This window comes from Gallus gallus, chromosome 1, assembly GCF_016699485.2.
Source record: "Gallus gallus isolate bGalGal1 chromosome 1, bGalGal1.mat.broiler.GRCg7b, whole genome shotgun sequence".
In the NCBI taxonomy this organism is placed as follows: domain Eukaryota; kingdom Metazoa; phylum Chordata; class Aves; order Galliformes; family Phasianidae; genus Gallus; species Gallus gallus.
In genome coordinates, this window is record NC_052532.1 from 70,338,041 (window position 1) to 70,358,692 (window position 20,652).

At 39.3% G+C, this 20,652-nt stretch overlaps 1 protein-coding gene across 4 annotated transcripts in view; it reads right to left on the reverse strand.

The window, feature by feature from the left end:
• Positions 1 to 20,652, reverse strand: part of KIAA0930 (uncharacterized protein KIAA0930 homolog) — a 67,913-nt gene that overhangs the window by 32,374 nt on the left and 14,887 nt on the right. For 3 of the 4 annotated variants that reach the window (XM_025142307.3, XM_416465.8, XM_046943912.1), the window contains one exon: positions 6,076 to 6,224. In XM_025142307.3, coding sequence (XP_024998075.1) covers positions 6,076 to 6,224 — 149 coding nt within the window. Of the gene's footprint in view, positions 1 to 6,075; positions 6,225 to 8,416; positions 8,530 to 20,652 lie in introns of those variants that run through there. The other variant, XM_040703223.1, reaches the window with a different exon arrangement.

Consider the following 20,652-nt stretch of genomic DNA (forward strand, 5'->3'; position numbering starts at 1 on the left):
ACCAGTGTTTTGGGATGCAACAGGCTGCTTACCACCACCTTATTACCGTATTTGACAGCCTCTTTCAAGTCCTCCGCACAAGTACCTGAAGCAACACAGTGTGCTGACTGCAGAATCCAGTAAGTTAAAAAAAAGAGAAGGTATGTCTCATCACGAACTCAGGCAGAAGGCAGACATGGGAAAAATAAGGTTACAGAATGTTAATGAAGTATCACATTTCAAACCACTTCTGTTGGATGTGGAAATGTATAAACTGGATTACTGAGCAGAAAACATGAAAAAACCTGGTAGATAAATTAAACCTTTAAGCCCTAATTACTAGCGTCATTAGCGACTTGATTATGATATTCTAGAGCTTCAGTTCAATTGCACAATAGCGCAAGTTTCAACACAGAACACAGGCATTTTCATAACCATAATGAGCAAGCTGACACCGCCTGCATAACCCTCAGATCAAAGGCTACGTGCTCTGCTGAAGCAGCAGCCTGATGAGGCTTTCATGGAGCTCCAAGCAGACACTGCGCCTTTTCCAGGCTGAGCAACCCAGCCAAGCAGTGCTCAGCTGCCCCTCAACCCCCCGGTGACTTAGACACGCTGCATTTGAGATACTGAATTATTAATTACTGTTTTATCAGTTGGGGAAAGTGGGTTTGGGCTTCTGCTCTTCCAGATGAAGTTTCTCTGTCACAGAGAATCAAGCACGTCCTCAACCACAAGACTCGGTGTTGCCACATTTCAGTAGAACTCGCATTAAATTAACCTGTGACACTTGCTTTCTTGTTACTTGTTCTGACTTCATAAGAAGAGATCCTCAGATGTGTGAAGCAATAACCAGTAATCTATCAAAAACACCCGTGCAGCACAAACTCCTTTCTGAGCTGAGACTTCACTGACTGCGGCACCACAAAGATATTTCAGCTGCACGCCTGCTTTTCTCAGGCATAAATTTACTTGGGAATAAAGGCAGAACATAAAAGCATCTCTAAACCTAATGCTCATTAGCTTGCCAGATATGCCACAAGCATGTCCTAGTTCACAGGCAGTTATGTGGAAAAAAAATATTGTTACACTCATTATAGTACTCATTTTTTATCAGTGAGTCACTCACAGCACACACGGGATATGGAGGTAGCTTGATAAAAATGCAACACAAGCAGAGGTTATCAAGTAGCAGTTTCTTTATGATCATGTATTTAGACGACCAAATATCAGCAAAATAACACAGGAAAAGCAGGAATTCAGAATAACCGTAAAAGAAAAGCCAAATCTTTACGTTTAAAACGTTGAGCTCCCTACAAGAAATCATAACATCAGTCTGATAACACCAGTGCTCCTCTTTCACATTTCAAAAGGAGAGCAATGTGTTTACCTTCCCTTTTCCTGCAGAAGCCCCTGTTCCTACTCAGGGTAACACCTCCAAAAGCCTAGCAAAGCAAGGGAGTTGAGACAGAACAGTTGTCTTCCTGCTGACTTGCATGTCGCAATCATCCTTGGTTCCCACATAACTATTCACGCACAAGATGACAATTTATCTGGCACAGAGGATTCAGAATTTGGTCATTTGTTTCTCTGCTGCATTCAGATGGTGATGTGGACCTGTCAGAAAGCGCATCAAGTAGTTCTACAGGAGACATTCTATTTATTTACAGTGTTAAAAAGCATGGGTCTGAAGAGTTCCAAGAGGGACAGAAAAGTAAGATGTTTTGCAACACTGCATTTCTGCTAAATGCTAAGTTCAGGTTGTCAAATCTTCCAGCCAGACAGATGGTTAATGTGAATTAGATATTCAGCTAAGAAATACTGTGAATTTCAGTGGGAGCCATGTGCCTGAAGTCATTTAGAAACTAACTAGTCTCCCACTCCAGCCAATATTTGTTGTGTCACAGGTCCAGATGCACATAAATATGTAAACCATTGCTCCTGCTCAGTTCTGTTTCTGAAACCACAGCCACATCAGTAGCTTAAGCTTAGTGAAGAATTAGCAGCCTGAATGACTACCATATGCATTTGGCATCAACTCTACTACTTCACACCTGTAGGATGCTGCAGAATACAGGACCTACTCCAAAATCCAGGCAAGCTCATTTGTATCTTATATCTCTGCCTTAAAAATACAGCACCCTTGCCAGATGACAATGCCAGAAGGAGTTAATACAGCCTAGCTCTGCTGATACACTGCTCTCTGAGGTTTTACCTTAGTTTCCCTACTACGCAGTTATCCCTGCTAACACCATTACAGTATTTTTCTTTATCCCTGAGAAGGTAAAGCTGCTTCCTGCAGAACGATCAGAAGCTTGTAACTGTAACAAAGTATAATCCTTTATAAATGGCTATTGGGTTGGAAAGATTAAGAAATATTAAATTTTTATCTAATGCCATTTTAAGGTCAGAATCCCAAGTCCAACCACTATAACCTTTTGGCAGTGTAAAGGACTCTTTGTAAGTGAGGATCAGGGCTTGTATTTTCCAGTTGGTCATATTAGCTACTATGTAAGGCAGTGGCGAAGGGATTTTTCTAATCTTGACTTAATAGCACATAAAGAGCCACAGGCTAAAGGGATTTTACCTTAAAAACCTAGTAAATCAACTTTGAGAAGAGCTACATTCCACATTGCCTTGCTGTCACTGATCCTGACAGGGAATCTGTAATTTTGCTTAAAGACACAGAGAGAAAAAGCATCTTCAAAACTTGGCACGAAGAACTGCAAGATTGTTACTGTGAAATGCCAAGAAAAGAAAACACTCAAAGGCACTTACCTGGGATCCAAGAATCTCTAACAGATATAGTATAGAATTAAGATACTGCAGTTCTGCCCTGGCAAAGACCATATTAAGAGCTTAATTGCTGCTTCACCTGTATACACACAGCTTAGAAATTGGTGAAGTGGAAAGGAGAAGCAAATGGAAAATTCCTTACACTATGAGGTCTATGAAGCAGGTCATTTAAAAGGCTTTTAAAATGAAATTTCAGAGAGCAGGGAAGTTTACTATCAGCAACTACTGATAAAGGATTATGAAATGTATTACTTCAAGCTGTTGTCACTATTCAAGCTGAATTCAAAGCCCTTCTCATTCAGCCTTAAAAATGAACCTCCAACTGATCTCAATCCTAACAGTTTTTCTCTGCTTTTCTTTTATTACACTAACGTCATATCAAATATTTTTGCTGTCTTCAGCAGTAAGTACTAAAAAAAAAGCATAAGTAGGAAGGACTTAAAACACAGAGGCCAACCATCAAAACATGGAATGTGTATGCTAAGTTATCACTTGTTTCTTGCTGATGTGAATCATCTCTATAGTATGCAATATGAGCATGCTGCATGAGCTCACGTCAGAAAACAAACAACCCTACTGCTGGTATCCAAACAGCCCCTCTTCTCAATCTACTTTTTTCCATCATTGTTATTGGTCCTACAGGAGACTACTGTGTTCAAAGCTGTGCGGGTATTATTCTCATGAATACAACTAATATTCTGAGATATCACAGGACAACAGTTCACCTCCCAGGTCTCTCTGCCAGCATTCTTCAGTCAAAACTGACAGTTGCCAAATAAATGCAGAGCAATTGTTTAGCTTGGAAAAGAGAAGGTTCCTGGGAGACCTCATTGTGACCTTCCAATACTTGAAGGGAGCATATAAACAGGAGAGAGAACAACTGTTTGTGAGCGTGGATAGGGATAGGACAAAGGGGAATGGTTTTAAACTAAGACAGGGGAGGTTTAGGTTAGATATTAGGAGGAAGTTTTTCACTCAGAGGGTGGTGATGCACTGGAACAGGTTGCCCAAGGAGGTTGTGGATGCCCCATCCCTGGAGGCATTCAAGGCCAGGCTGGATGTGGCTCTGGGCAGCCTAGTCTAGTTGTTGATGACCCTGCACACAGCAGAGGGGTTAAAACTAGATGATCATTGTAGTCCTTTTCAACCCAGGCCATTCTATGATTCAAATAAATGTCCACAGAAAAACTACAGTGAGCTTGCTTTATCATATACCCAAGTTACATAGACCCAATTCTACAAATACCCCATGTTCAGGCTTCTGTATAGCCAGCAAAGAAGTCACCACTACAGACAGTGACCATCAGTGACAGTTTGACACCACTGAATCACAAGGCACGTGCCTGAAACACAGCTCTGATTCTACCTCTGTGGTCCCAGGCAAACCCAAACACCTCCCATTCCCCACTTTTTCAGTCTACCTCTGGGGATGTAAATGACAGCACTCAACTGTGTGGATGACAGGGATGTCTGAAGTCACTGTGACATCTAAAACAACTGGTCTCCAGCCTTTTCCCCATTTAATGTTATTACTTCGGTGTTTTGATACCATCTTTCAAGAAAGAAATGGCAAAACTAAAAAGCCAAATCAAAAGCTGTTTACTTATAATTCAAAGATCTGGGGTAGTCCAGTGTATCACTGAACAGGACAGGTGCAAAACAGTGTTTTATATGTAGCTCATAGTCAGTGCAGGTTTATAATGTATGCTCTTCATGTCAGTTGTTGCAGCAATCAATTCACTAATGCTGATTCTGCAATAACTACCACTTACAATAGAGCTCACAAATCAAAATTATCTATGAGGTTTTTAATGAGGCTTAAGTAAAGCTCTGATAGCAAATGCAAGGGTTATTTCATTTTTCTCTCTCTGGGGGAGGTTGAAACAGTTCGAACTTATTAATAAGTTAAACAGAGATTGATTGGAGTCCACTAATGAATTTTAAGCAATCAGAATTCCTCTAAGGTTCACCTTTGTGTTGGGAAAGAATGAGAGGTTAAATGACCCATGTTTTTATTAGGCTAAACAAAGCCACAATGTTGTGAGACGTGAAAGATGAATGCTCTTGTAGTCATTCAAATGATTTAGGATCAAACTTTCCTCCAAGTCTTAAACATGCAAATATGTTATTGTAAATTCTTTGCTGAAGAGCAAGGAGCTACCAATCTGACAGGGAAAATCTAATATTCTATAATCCTTTCCTTAGTGGTTGTCATGATAGAACTTGGAGGTATGAAAAAGAAGATAAGCCTTTGTATTTCCCATCTGTCCAACAACAACAACAACAACAACAAAACGAAACAAAACAACAAAAACACACCTTCGGAAAGTCTCTTTCAGGATCTCTTTTTCAAGGAAGTTGACAACTGTAGCTGTGTGACCACATTTTCATCCAAAGAACACGCCCAGTTTAAAATAAACTAACAACTCACATACACCATACACATACATCTGTGATTCAACAGTGTTTATTATTTACATAAGTAAGGAAATTAACCCCAGTTTCTTCTCGTGACAATTACCTTCCTTCTTTTGACCACCCTATAAGTCATATCCTTCATTTGCAGTAAAACTACCATTTCTCCTGCTTCTGTTTCCCCCAACTACGGTGAAAACTGCCATGACGTACTGTGAAGCTTATCAGTAACTGGAAAGTGCCTCTGGAAAACATTAAGCTACCTGATTACATGTTTTCAAGAAATAGTACTTCTACGGGAGTGCAAATTGTCCTAAGTATACCTGAAAATAGTTTCTCCACTTACTGTCACTCATATTCCAGCTCCAGCAGTCTGCATATATTTTGCCAGTAGTAGGTATACACAGTACAGTACATAGTAGGTGCTTATTCCAGATACTCTGGAATAAGAGTACTAAATTAGAAAGCCTTTTTCTAGAAATACTTCAGTATTTCTTTCTCCTCTTTTTTCCTCCTTTCCCAAAGATTTAAACTCTCAATTCATAAAGTATTATCAATGAAAAGGAAAATGATAGTGTGGATACCATCCCTTTTCCATAAGTGCAGGCAGACCAACACAAAAGCTTCCCAAAAGACATACAGACTCACTTATCTCTGCAAGCTAGTTGAGATCTCTCTACTTATCACTCCAAGGTACCGAAGCTCATTTAAAACTTCAGAATGTTAACCCTGTGGATCAGCTTTGCTCCGTGTCTCATGGTAGGCAAATCTGGAAGCTCTTCAGCATTAGTCTGCAGTTCTTCAGATGTGTTAGGTTCTCCAGAACACCAAATATCATGTTAACTCAAATTTCCCAAGTTAAAGTACATATCATTACTCACTCACCTTTTTCCCATCTGTACTATCACCGCTAACATAGGACAGCTTTCGACGGACATAGAAGAGCATATCGTCTTGCCGGGGGGCCCATTTCTCCATAAAATACGTTGAAAACATCCAAGTCCAGAATACGATACGGTCATCTTTGAAACACCCTAAGAGAGACACACAAAGGGAAGAGTAAGTAAGAGTAATTAAACATATTTGATTGACCTTAATGTGACACACACAGTCTTTGCTATGCGTGGTGCAGTCAAGCCCAACTGCAGGAGAAAAACCTTGTACAGCTCCAAGTAGTATCTTATCAGCTGTACAGCACAGCCACTACTTGGCAGAAACTCAGAGCCCATCTTTGGCCATGGTCAACCAAAACTGCCCTCTTCATATCTATCTGCTCCTCGACATCACAAACACAAATCAAGGCCAACAAACATGTCTCACCTATGCCTGCACCACCAGGAAGTACAAGACCAGTAAAGAAAGCCAGAACTTCTCAGAAGCATTCAAGGAATAGTTCCAATTGCACATGCTGTGAATATATGCTCAGGATAATGACATGAATCCATCAGCAGATTTATTGTATGCTCTCAAGGAGCACTGCTTACCCCTCAGAAGCTAGCAGCTGTTCCCTTCCTTAAATCAATACACAGCAACAAGAACATACCTATGTAGGAGCTACTGTAACTCCTCCCCTAACTAGGAACAAAGATCAGTTCTATCAACAAAACAAGGTGTTTTGAAGTCATGAATCCCATTTAGGGAGGAGAAAGGGAACACTGAGCAAGCAAGATAACATTAAGTCTTTTTCAAGGAGAGGGAAAAATAACAGCATCAAGAACATGGCAGTTAGTCTCTCACCAGGGAAAAGGAGGTACAGCAAAGGTGACCTCACATTTTGTGAAACCTCAATTCAAACTCACATAATTGACTATAATAAAAACAGCAAAAGTGTTGCAACTCTGTCATGCTGTAATGCCTGCACATTAAGGACCAACATTCACACAGACAAAGAGAGAAGTCTCAGGTGACCCGGTGACATGGAGCTGAAATTCTCCAGCACTGCTTAGCCCAATCAGAGACTCCCTCAGGAGTCTTGTCAAGTGGGAACTGGAGCTGTTAGCCACTCACCGGCTGCTTTGAAACTGCAAGAATGGCACTGAAAATCCTACACTGCTAAGAAACAGAAAAACCTGAAATTGGTTACATACAAGACATGTGTGCACATGTGTACATGTGGCTGACAGCACAGCCTCCAGAGCAACTATCCCTTACAGCAACTTATTTCCCCACAAGCTATGCATTGGCTGTCAGATTTGTACATGTGTCTCTCCCCAGACCAGCAACAATTCCCATCAGTGTGTTCCACTCCCAGAAGCATACTGAGCATATTAAATCCTGCTGCAGAAAGATGAGCTTTCCATAAGTGACATTTATTTACAGTGATACATGAATTAAGCTTTAAAAGATTTTCCAGTCAATTGCAAAAGAAAGCTGACAGACCACAACAATGAACATGATTTTTCTTAGGCACTGGTGGCTAACTTCAGGGCTTTATGAAGCAAATCAATCAACCTTCTCATCTGCAAGCATAACTCAGCACATTTTCTTACTTCATTATGAGCGCAGTATTTGTAAGCCTAATCTTTCCTCCAATCTTTAATTACTTTGGTGGGCAGGAGATTAGACTTTCAAATTTTTTGGCAGACAAATGAGTGACTGAAGTAATTTTTTTTTTACATCTTTCCAACTAAATCCAAAAGCAATACTGAAAACAAAATGAAATTTCACTGATGGAACATACAAAGACTATATTAGTCAACATCATGAAGGATAATATTCACAAATACGTATGTAGTTGATTATATCTAAGTATTAATGAAAAAGCTATGGAAGAACAGCAAAAGGCCAAGACAGAAAGTTTCCAGTTACTTTCAGGCCAAGCTGCAGTTGCTTCATTTGCATAGCTGTGCTGCAGTCATTGTGATTACTTAAGCCAGCACAGAGAATAATGTGCAATTGTGAAATTAAGTCTGCACTGCATTTCAGTTTTTCCAGCAGAGAAGGTGAATCTAGCACTGGAGAGTCCAGCTCCAGCATTCGGTGCTCCTTTTCCATCTTAAGCCTTCCCCTAGGCACAAGAAACAGGACTACATGGCAAACAGCTGCATTTGGGAGCCTACCAATCCAGAGGAGTCTCAGGTGTGTTTCTGACTCTCACAGTTAGGCTGAGAAAAGACAGAATTACCATCATCAGTATATTCCTAGATAAACACTAAGAAGAAAGAAGAGCTGTTCAGGCTTAATGATATACAGCTGACACGAGGACAAACAGCTCCAAAATACCCACCCATATATCTGTAGGTTGGAAGTGAGGAGTATATTCTAAATATTCAGCATACTCCAAAGCATTCAGGCCATGAGCCTCAGGAACAGCCTCCTGAGTAGTAACAAGGAAGGCAAAAATCCCTACAGCTATAAAGATAGAGCTAACCTTATTTAAGAAGATTGATGTGATACCAGTGACACCGGGGACACTGTGACCCAGTCCTGCCTCTATATTTAGTGAAAAGTAGGAAACAGGGCATGCATCAGCATGATTCATTAATGGTCTCAAAAAAACTTATTAGATCTCATGGGTTTTGAGTACCCAAATTCAGAACATTAATTAAAGGGGAAGGATGGGAGGCAGGAGGAGGGGGTAGAGAAAAGGGGGAAAATATGTTTGCCATGAATTCATATGGAGTCTTAAAGAAAAAAAAAAAATGAAGATTAAAAAAACCTATGGATTTTAAGCAAAAGTCTGAAGACAACCAAATGCTTGGAAATACAATACTTCAGTTTTGGTTTACACATGGGCAAACAGAGTAAGCCTAAACAAGACACTGCTAAATTTATAACGGACAGTTTTCCTATCAGTGAAAAATTTTACTTTCCCCTTAGACAAGAAGAATCACGTTACTTAAATTCAGTATTATAAATGCGGGTTAAGTAACTTTTAGATTGTGGTAGTACTGGCACAATTCTGTGAAGTGGTTGTATGAGTTGCTGGTAGCATCATTATTAACAGGACATCAATATACGCAGGAGAATGGCAGAACAGAGGAAGATACCAAGACTTTGTGTGCTCTCCTACCCTTGCTGGAGAACAAAGAACAAACTAATTCAATGTACTTTTTTTTATTAGTCTAAACAGAAAACAAGGGGACAGAAGTACTGTGGTAGCGAAGCTATTTCTGTACTGCAGCATAATGCAGGGGAAAATCCCAACAGCAATGTTGGACAGCCATCAGTTCAAACCCTACCTGCAGAAGGTTGGAGAAAGCTGTCCTCCAAACTTCAGAAACATTTTGACATTACTGTGTCATTAAAACTGGCCTGAAGATGTTCTGGCTATTCTGACTGCAGTGGCTGGAGGACTTTTCTTGAAGACAAGGAGAGCCAAACCACAGCAGTACAGCTGCTTTTATTTAATTTCAGTACAAGCAGGAAGGATGGGGAGCAGCACATGAAGAATTAGCCTTCACAATCTTCTATTAAATGGCATTAACTTTGAAAGGGAAGTAAGAGAATTTGTAATTGCAATCCTGACTTCCTAAAGCTCAACAGAGCAGGGGGGAGAATAAAAATAAAAATCAATCCCAATTTCAAGCCATGAACTGACAGATCAAATAAATCCATTCAGTCTTGCCTTCAACAATTAGATCTTCAAAGCAAGCCACATCCTTACAAGTGCTTTGGTAATTGTCAGTGTATCACTTGAAGCCTTCCAGCTCTGCTAAGGAGAAACTTCAAAACTTCTTTTTAAATTATTTTAGGTAATGGCACTGAAGTGGCCAAGCAGACAAAATTCTTCTTTTCAATAAAGGGAACAGAGAAGAGGCCTTAATTTTTCAGACTATCACAGTTATCTGTCAAGGAGTCTCAGCTGCACTCGAGATGGCAGGGCTCAGAGGAGTTTTGGCCACATCATGTGCCAGCCACACTAAAGAAATAGGCACACAAAGTTCTCAGTTGGTTTGCTGACCTTAACCCTCCACTGCTATACTAAGTACTACTTCTATCCACTTGGCAAGGACTGAAGTAAAAAGGAGAGAGAATTTTTAATAGTCCAGACAATCCTGAGTTGGCAAGAGCTTTCTATCGCGTTGGTCCGTCACTGGTTTGTTCAGATGATGTACACATACACATGTACAGGACTGTCCAGCTGATGGGCACTACATGAAACACCTAACACTCACGAGCCCTGGAAGCTATGACTCCAGCTAGTTGAAGAGTCCTTCCAAAATGCTAAGGTTTATTTTTGCTGGAGAATTTGAGCCTTCTGCAACGCCAGAATTAGATGGTATTTGAAAAGGAACCAACTTCCATCCCTAGTTGAGAGCAAGTAGCTTCTGAAAACACTCCTCCCCCAGCAAATTCTGCTTCTAAATGAATAAAATGGAATTAAGAGTTGAGACTATAAATCTTAATACACTAAAAGTTGATTATATAATTATGAAACCTTTGAAATGAATAAATCCTAATTACAACCATTTACTGTAATGATTCATTTACATGCATTTTATCCTCACTAGAAACAAGATTTATGCCAGCTGCTATGAAATAAATCATTTTTACCTATTAAGATTTTTATATTGAGCATTAATTCCAGGGAACTGACTCTAGATTGACATAATAAGCTGGGGGCTTTTATTTTTTTTTCTTAAATTAATGCTTTCCAGAAAGTCAGTGGATAAAGAGATGTGTCAGTGTATTATTTTGCTTCAAAGGAATAGAAGAAAGTTTCACATTTGGTGAATAATGATCTTTTTTTTCCAGCATGTACCACTCTGAGCTTAGAGAAGCAATAATTTCAAGCCAGACAGGGTTTACTGTACTTAACTCCTCCAGACTGCCATGAGCTACTCTCAACTGCGAAACATCATGAAACTCATTTCATCTAATTTTGTCACAGTGCTATCTTTGCAGCCCTGAATGAGTTTGGAGCAGTTCACACTAATTTCGTTTTGGAGTTTGGTCAGGTACTCTGCAAGGACAATATGAGAAGTGCTTCGCATACATTGAAGCTACCTTTGGATATTAAAATAGTTTTAACTACAACCGCATAAAATCAGAACGGGTGCCCACTGTCTTGTGGTAATTGCCAGCACCCCAGATCATCACAAAATCAGAAGTTCAGTCTTCTGCTCATGCAAACATGAAAGGCCAATGTCTAAACCCTTGAGCCTGACCTTATACAGACAGACTTCAGCAAGCATTCAAAAGCTTGCTAGTACCTAACTGTTCCCAATCAGGCAACATAGAGGAAACTCGCTACCAACTGAGGTCCCCAGAGCAAACCCTTGCAGCATATTCCTCTCAGAAGCAGCTGTGCTGTGAAATGAGCACTTCCATGAACGCCATATGTAATGACAGAGCACTGCAAGAAGCACGCTTCTGCAACCACAGAAGTCCTAAATCTGTCAGAAAAGACAACATACTTTCAATGTTAAGTTTCTCTGGCAGAACTCCAGCTAGAAAAGGAATGCAGCACAGTAACAGCAGCGACAAGGACAAGATAGACACCATAGCTTATCCTTCCTTCTCTGCCACAGACAGCATGCCTCTTTTCTTACCTCAAAATAGAGATAACTGTTCCCCCACCAGACCACATGTTGCACGAACACATCCATTAAGGTAATATGAAGAGTATAAGCAGAACATACTTTCTTTTCTTTTGTCTCTAGTTAACAGTTACACTACATGCTCCTCTACTAACACAGAGCAATTATAGAGGAGAAGAGATCAAGCCTAGTCTGAAGCTGACAGTCTAAATCAAATAGAAATGTCACTGCTTTTCCCTTTCTTTTCTAATACTTTTAAAGAACATACTACCACACAATCAAATACACATCTATTTAAGACCTCTTACAGCAATACTTACATTAGACTTGGCTTCACAGTGTACCTATATAGGAGTTGACAAAACTTAAGCTTTGAGCATTGGGTCATCAATGTTAGAAAGCCAAGAACGAAAATCAGGCCAATTGATTTTGCAGCTGCTGTACCCGATTTGCCAAGGGATTATACTACATCTCTCAGTTCTCACCTTCACAAAGCACAAATAACTGCAGACACCCACTGTGAGCGCCTCAGGATCAATACATAGTTTCAGTGCACACCTTAAATTCAAAGCCTGTTGTCACAGGTAATTGACTGAAAGGTTGAAAGTAATGTAGACAAGAAGCCACTTGGATGAAATACAAATGCAGTCCTTTGTGTGAAGAGGGAGAGAAACATATCACATTTTGCTGCGGAACACCACAAAGTCTTCCATGAAGGCACGTGAACGATTCCATGAAATAACAAGCCCAAAATGCTTATGACTGGGAGAAATTGAGCTTATTTTCAATTGATAACTTCAATTCCCTGAAGCAAAGAAATGACTCAGAGCTGACTAGACACATTACACTGAACAAAAACAATGCAGTTATATTCTAAAAACCAAACACAGTTAGTTTACCCCTCTCAGTGAAAGATTCCTTCCCACACCAGAGACTTAACTTTGAAACATTCTGTGAAGTCAAACCATGACTGCAGAAATTCAACTTCATGGCCCATAACCATAAAATATCTGACAATGGAATCACATGCCTATCTTGTCCTCCTCTTGCAGAGTGACAGAATTATCACCCTGGAGAAAAAAAAAGAGAATAAAATGCCAAAATATAAAACCTTTTTATTCCCAGTATGAAAATACAAACTTAAAGCTTAATAAAATCAAACTTAATAATTGACATGCCATAGCAATGACCCTCCACTGCTCCCATGCTTCTCTTGACAGCCTAGACCCTGCAAATACTTCTATTCATATGATTAGATACAGAGTTCATCCAAAGAGCCTGTACAGTCAAAGCAATGCCTTCCAGCATCCATGGACATTTGCTGCAGATGGTTTTTAGGAGTTATAGATTCCCTGCCCCATAACCATACCATTACCAAGCCACTGGTGCTTTCATTGGGTGGGATACATTTGTGCCATAAAAGTTAAAGTAAAAGGCTTTGGTTACAACATAGCACAGTTTCCAAACATCGAAACAGACAGAAACTTCATAGGGCTCATCTTCATAACCATGATTCAGTACTTTCTTCAGCACAGCACGCATTTCAACTACGACTGGCCTCCTATTTCCCCCAAAAATAAGAAATACAATATTCTTTTTACTGTAGCATCATTTTGTTTACCATAATGAAGATCTTCATTTCTGCCTAGTGCAGAAATTAATTCATATAAATTAAACTTTCCCAATATCTCTGTGTTTTCAGGAGTACACACTCTTTCCAACTCAGAATCATCCATGAATAACTATGCCACCACAAAACACACCTTATCAAAATATCCAACAGAATTGAGAGAGGCAGTCTGACTTTCGACTCTCATCTATCACTTCTATCTATCTATCATCTATTCCCAAGCAATTGCAAGCACATGCAGTCTAATTATCATGGAAAACGAAAGAACTTGGGTTTCTAATTGTCACATTGTTATATGTGACACTTTATAATTGTCATAATATATATGCATTATAATTGTGCATAATATTAACAACGTCTTATTTTTCTCTGCTCTACTAATTGGCTAACTACTAATTCCCATTATTCATTTCCCTGAGGAAGAAACAAGAAAGAGAGCAAAATCAGGGTATCAAAACAGCTAAGAGATAGTAGCTAAATGGAAAGTATCTTTTAATACCTGAATACATCCATTCACAGAAGCTAGTACTTTGAGGGGAGGTGGGGGGGGAAGGCTTGAGTTTCTCCATTAAAAATGATTTTAGAGACTTTTTTCCCATAAATTAAACGAATGAATGTTTGTTTTGTTTTCTTTTATTGCAAAGAAAAGTAGCTTGGATAAAACGTACTAAATCATGATAAGGGAAAAGGCTAATGGAAATGCTTAAGATCTACTGAGTCGAGACAAAGCCTATCACAGATGATGCCAGATTTTGTAAGCTGCCATCACCACCTGAATTGGTCTAAACTCTAGTCCCATTCTAGTAGTACTTATAACACCTGCCACATAAGAACATGAGATAGTAGCAGGTGCAAAAAATAACCTTTTCAATGTATTATATCTAATATACTCCCTCTGGCTACAAAACAGGAATTTCAAATGGACTGCAATTTGTATAAGTACACATTAAGATCAGGAGTGGTAACTCAACAGTAAATACCTACATCACAAGGTTAAACTAAGTATTTATTAGGAAGTCTTGACTATTTGATAAGATGCTGTGCAAAAAAAAAAATCTATAAAAACTTTCAGCAAACATGCAGTTCTTTAGAAAACACTCAGATGCAGCAGCAGTAAAGACAAAGATGTAGAACAGCTATCTTCTGCCACAGTGTTTATGAATCCTTAATACTCATACACTTGAAGAAGGAAAAAAAAAAAAAGGTTAGATTTAAAGCAAACAGCTAGCTGAAGGTAGCAATTATATCTTCTTTCTCCAATGCTAATAAAAGCCCACATTTATCCAGTTTCAGGTGCTAACATTCAAATCTTACTTTCCATTAAAACCAGTCATGCATAAAGAAAGAAGCAGAAGCACCTCAAAACAATACATGACAGAAAGCAGGGCTAATATCACAGCAAGGGCTGCATTGCTCACTGATGCTTTGCTTTTGGTCACAGGCAATTCCGGCTATCTCATGAAAAGAGGGTAAGGGGTACTTCTCTCTTGTGGTCTGCACTGCTTATAAAAGTTACAAACAAACACAGCTGGGATTTTTTGTTCATTTGTTTTGTTTTTTTCCTTTTCAAGGCTCTGAGCCTCCTTAATGGTTTCTGAATTCTCCGCTAGTACAACACATGCAGCAAAAGCTATTCTGACTGCAAAACTAAGACAAAACTGAGATACACGCCATCCCTACTTCAGTCCCATTCTGCAAATGCTAAGATATCATTTCAAGGCCTTACTCAGCCTGTTGTCACTTACCTAGACGTCAGTAATCATGCCAGGTTAAGGCTTACGTAACATGGGGATGATTGCATGTTCTGTCCCTAGTTGCTGGGGCATACTAATTACTGTTTCCCATTCACAGCACAACACTGATACCAGAATGACACACCAGCTCTCCAGGCTGTATAAAATTCCTTCCACTCAGGCTGCAAAAGAAATCAGAATATAATCTTCCTGGATTTTCTTTTTCCATTCTCTCTTTTTAGCTTGAATTTTACCCAGGCCCACAAACTCTGAAAAGACAAAGCAGAGCATGAAGAAAACAGAAACCAGTGATGTTTTCAGCAACAAGGGGATTGACATGGGAGAGCCCTGAACACAAGTTTGTTTGCCAGGTAGCCGAAACGCAGAGTAAAGAGTGCACAGCAACATCTACTTGGGTAAGCTGTACTACAGGGAAAAAAAGTAGGATGGAGAAACAATAAAAAGGGCAATATGATTCATTTTACATTTTCTAACTTCATTTTGTTGGCTTTGTCAACATAAAGCCCAGATTTATGACATCACTGCAAAGTGAAAACTAAATCCATTTATATTCCATGCAGTTTAACATCCCGTTTCCTCACCAGATACCAAATCATGGGTATTCCCATGTATTATGGAAGAATATGGAATCTATCATCAGGCTTTTAACTCTATTTTGATACAGTTACTCTTGGCTATTCGGAACAAATGCATTCCTTGAGTCAATTATTTTCAGCCAAAATTCAAGACATTTGAAAAGATTATAACATGAAAAATAATTTAAGGAGGGGGGAAATTAGTATTAAAAGCCATAAGCACTTAATTATTCTATAGTATTTTGACATAAATATACTAAGCAGGCAAAAAAAGTACTTTTCTTCTTAGTAACAAGGAACCTAGCCTTTCCAGCTTCTAGGGAAAGAACTTTGGTACATCACAATACAAATAAGCAGATGTAACAAAATGAGTAGCTGGTGTTTTGGGTACACAGGGCTACTGAAAGAAAGCCAATGAGTAGAATAGAGTAGGGATAATCAGCTCCCCATTTGCTAAAATGGAAAGTGGAAAGAGTAACCACTTGGACGCAAAACTTGTGCTTCACAGATAAAACATAACTGCCTTCCCATCCAGTTCTTTTATGTATGAGATGTGACATCTTGATACCTTTGACATATGCCTCTTTCCTGCAGGAAAAAAAAAAAACCACCCAACAATGCAACTACCACAACTGAGCTTTCTTCACAGTGTATCAGCTGTCAAGCTGTCAAGATGCCTAACATTCACATCACTACTGCATCACTACTGTTGCCCTTTTTAAGGTCTGAAAGCATTTGTCAGAAATTTTCTGTCAAATTAAAGTATGGAAAAGAAAATAGCAGAAATGATTAAGAAAGGATTCCCAGCTGGAGAATGAAAAAGTCAGTCACGAACAAAACATAAAATTATCTCTCCAAGTGTTAGCATGGACAACTATAATACCTGGAATAAAGACAAATTATCCGTATGCTCCATGTGTCAGAATGATAAGTTGCAAAGTAGAAAGTAGAAGATACTTCCATGCATGAAACAATAGCACAGCTAGATCAGTTGACTGAAACGTGTAAAATATAAAATAAATACTACAGTCTTTCTCTAACACAGCACCTACTGCAGTATTTATAGTACGCTATAGCCTAGTGCAGTATTTGGATCACAGATCTTCTGAGATGGTGCTAGTATTTAGGATTTGAACATGTAACCTGAAGACAGGAAGGAACATATGCAAGAAGCTCTTCTCACCGTGGATGTACACAAGCGTGTCTCCAAATACAGACAACTGCTGTTGGAAAAAATTCAAAAGCTGTTGTCTGTAGTTGATAGTCCCTTCTTCCACCATAAGGTACAGCCTTTGCAGCAGGGACAGCAAAACAGGTGTTGAATTTGCGCCTCAACTGTTGTAGGTTCAGAGTATTAACTGTGTCACCGATTTCTTTTTGTTAGTCTGCCAGGCTACAAGCACCTTATGAACAGACCCAGAGACCATGTCTTGACCTGTGCTATGTAGGCAGTCACCCTCAGCAGGTAGCAGGGTGAACACAGCTGGGGATGGCAGCCTCTCAAATCTTCTCAGCATGAGCCTGCTGATTATCTACTAGATGTCTTTTCACATTAGTTCTTAGTACTTGTTCCCTAAAAGCCCAAACTAGTACCAACATAGATAAATAGTACATACAGAATAAAGCTTTATTCTAGAGTTAATAGCAAATTAAAAGCATTAAATTAGTAAGTCTGACTCAATATTATCCCAGCAAGCAAACCTTATACATACCTTAATGCTCATCCAGAAAACAGATGGAGATGAGACAAGAAATCCAAAAGGGAATGCAATCTGTCTGCAGCCAAACAAGTATTAATTTCAAGGAAATCCCTGTCTAGACTCCAAGCTATAAATCTGCATTACTACAAATTCACAAAGCCAACCCACAGCACCAGTGCCCATTAACCAGGTCTGGGGTTTGATACCAAGCTACTGAATCAACTAGAACAGGAAGTAGACTGAAAGAGTAGAATCAGCCTAATACAAATAATTAATAATAATAAAAAAAAAGTCATTTGTCTTTTCTTCAGCCTTCAGGTCCTGCTGCTGGGTTCATGGGCAACAAAGACACCATCAGGCTCAGCAGCACCAGCACTGGGCGCTGAATGCAGAGAAATACGGAGAGCTCGCTGGACTTCGTAAAGGAAACCACATAAAGCACATCAAATCGATGTAATGGCGCAGGGATGCTCCTCGTGTCTCCATCACACTAGAGCTATTCCAGACTAGTTTTATCTTTCCCAAGCAGCTAAAGGGTGAGAATTTTTGAGACATGAGCATTCGGACGGTGCTGGAAGTACCTACTTCTCTCCAGACACGTTGCCTTGGCCAACACCATGCGAGTGTATTCTGTCTGTGCACTGAAGAAACTGCCTTCATACTGGACAAGAATTCACATCATACCTGTGTTAAAGATTCATTACAATAATTTTCCTTACAAAAAGATACAGTGAGGCAAAAAAAAAAAAAAAAAAAAAAAAGGACCTGAACAATTAAAATCATGAAAAAGCTGAAAACAAACAAAAAAGTATTTTCAAGAGTACTCCAACTTTCCTCTGGCCAGTAATAACAGTTCAGCTTTTAAGGCTCAAACACCACCATAGCAGGTCTGTCTGGACATGTCAAGGCACACGTGCAGAAGATAACACAGAACTTAGAGATCCCCCTCAAGAAGCACAAGTACTTTGCACATCCTTGGGATTAGGGCTACTGAGATATTACAACACATTCAACACTGGCAAAACTAACATTAATTCATGTAATTAAAAAACTAACTCCAAAATCTATTTTTTCTGAACATTCTAAGTTTTCAATGTAAAGGGAGAACTCATTCGCAACTAGTAGATTTGGGGTTTTTGATGTGGATGAGTCATCTTTCACCAGATGTGTCATTCTTTGTCATACACAAGCTGCCCCTCACAATGCAGAGATAACTGGAGGGACAAGCCACTCACCAGGTTGCCCTGGCCTTGATGCCTCCAAGGATGGGCCAGTGCTCATCTAACACAGTGATGCTAATAGATGCAATCATAGCATTTCTGTAACCTATTTTGTGCCCCTCTCTGCACCTCCTAATTAAATAATGGAAAACAGGACAAGCAATGACAGAATCAGTGCCTCAATCTGGGCACCATTTCTCACTGCAACTGCTTTTGTCTGTCTCCGTACCACACCAGCAGCCAGCGGACATTTAGCTTGCTTAATTATTTCTGATGCATTTACAGTATCAGAAGAGACACTTGCAGCAAACAACAGAAAGAACAGCGGTAGATTTATTCTATTTGTTTTGTCTGAAACTGTTTCAACATGGTTCTGGCACCTAGTCCTACCTATGTAATGTGTAACTAGGCATTACTTTCATTTCCAGAGATTTTTTCTAGAGTTTGTCCTAATTGTTCCTTTAGTTTGTTATTAGAAAAAATCCCACATAAATTTCACACTTCAGGTACTGTCTTGAAGGTTGCTCATTATTTTCAAATGTTTCTGTTCAAATAGTTGATCTTGCTATCCTACTACCATATTTAATGCCTACAATTTCTTTACCTACCTTTTCCTGTCAGCTCCTACTGTTTAAACAGGTAACAAACTGCTTCCTTTCCATGAACCTCGACAGAAAAATACCAAACTACAGCTTCCAGATTTATCGTCTACCACCATGCACTCTCCTTAACACATTAGTAGTGGTACAAGAATATAGCAACCATTACTGTAAGTCTCCCCTTCTGTACTTAATTTAGCTCCAATATGACTACTGGACTGAAAGACTTTTGGAAGGGGAAGGAAAACGACAAAGAAAATCCTCAGACAAGGACAAATCCCACAGCATTCAGTTTGGGTAAAGAAAGGTCTCAGCAGATGTTCAACAACCAAATAATGCAGTACTTCAGGATAGCTTTAACTTACCTAGCAAAGGCTGAAAGGAAGACAGAAGCAATGAGAGAGGTTCTGGCTTTGAAAACTTACACAGGACAAAGTGAAGAGAGGGGCTTAATTACCCAGGAACCAAATGGTCTGTTAGCAACATTTAATTTAGTACAAGTAGCAAAATGGAGAGGGGTTAGGGAAGTGCACAAATAAATGATGAGAGAAGCCTCCAGCCAAAAGATGATAAAATTGTGGGGAAAAGAATAAGATCAGAACAGCTATAGCACCTGACCACTTCAGAGGAGCTCATTTATACATTTGGTATCTAAGTTAAGTGTTCCCAAATGGCCCTGTTTTATATGGAATGCATGAAATCCGGTATTTGCTCACTTACAGAATTGCTTGCATAATATTACTCCAAAATGCACCCTTTGCAGAAAAAAAAAAAAGTGTTTGGGAAAAAAAAAAAGAATCGTTAATGATTAAAATGAACCTCATAAGCATGTTAACAGAGAAACTGAATGCAGTACATCTCTCTTCACCTGAATCAGAGATTTACTCAAAAAAAGCTAATATTCCAGAAAAAGTCTTAGGTCAAAAACCCCCAGAAGAGGGTTGTCTCCTCCCTTGCCACACACTCACTGTGGTTTGAGTATAATTCTATTCACAGCCCTGTATGACTCTACTCCATCTGTCAGGACAGAGGCCATATTTTCATCCCTTCACTGAGACAGACAAGAACATAAAATTATATAAAAAAAATAATAATCAAGTTTTAAGCTATTCCTTATTCTTACTAAGAAATGAAAGTCCTAATTTTTCTAGATGGCAAATCCAAAGTAGCATAAGCAAAGATAAACCTAAGAGCATCGGTGGAAACAGGTAAGATAGTGGAGACCTACTTTGACACCAGCTGTAAGCATGATTGTCATCAGTTGTCTAGAACTACTTCTTTATGTGCACTGGCAAAACATGACAGAAGTTACAGCGTTGACCCTCACTCAGTCATGAACAATGCTTAAGATTTCAAATTTGCTCTTGCACAAGAAAATACATTAACAAGTTTTGATGAGAGTGAAATGTAGCCCTCACAAGCAAAATTTCATATACAACTACAGTATGAAGCCACACAACTTTGCAGTGTGGAAATTCAATCCAACTCTTTGTTGGACTACC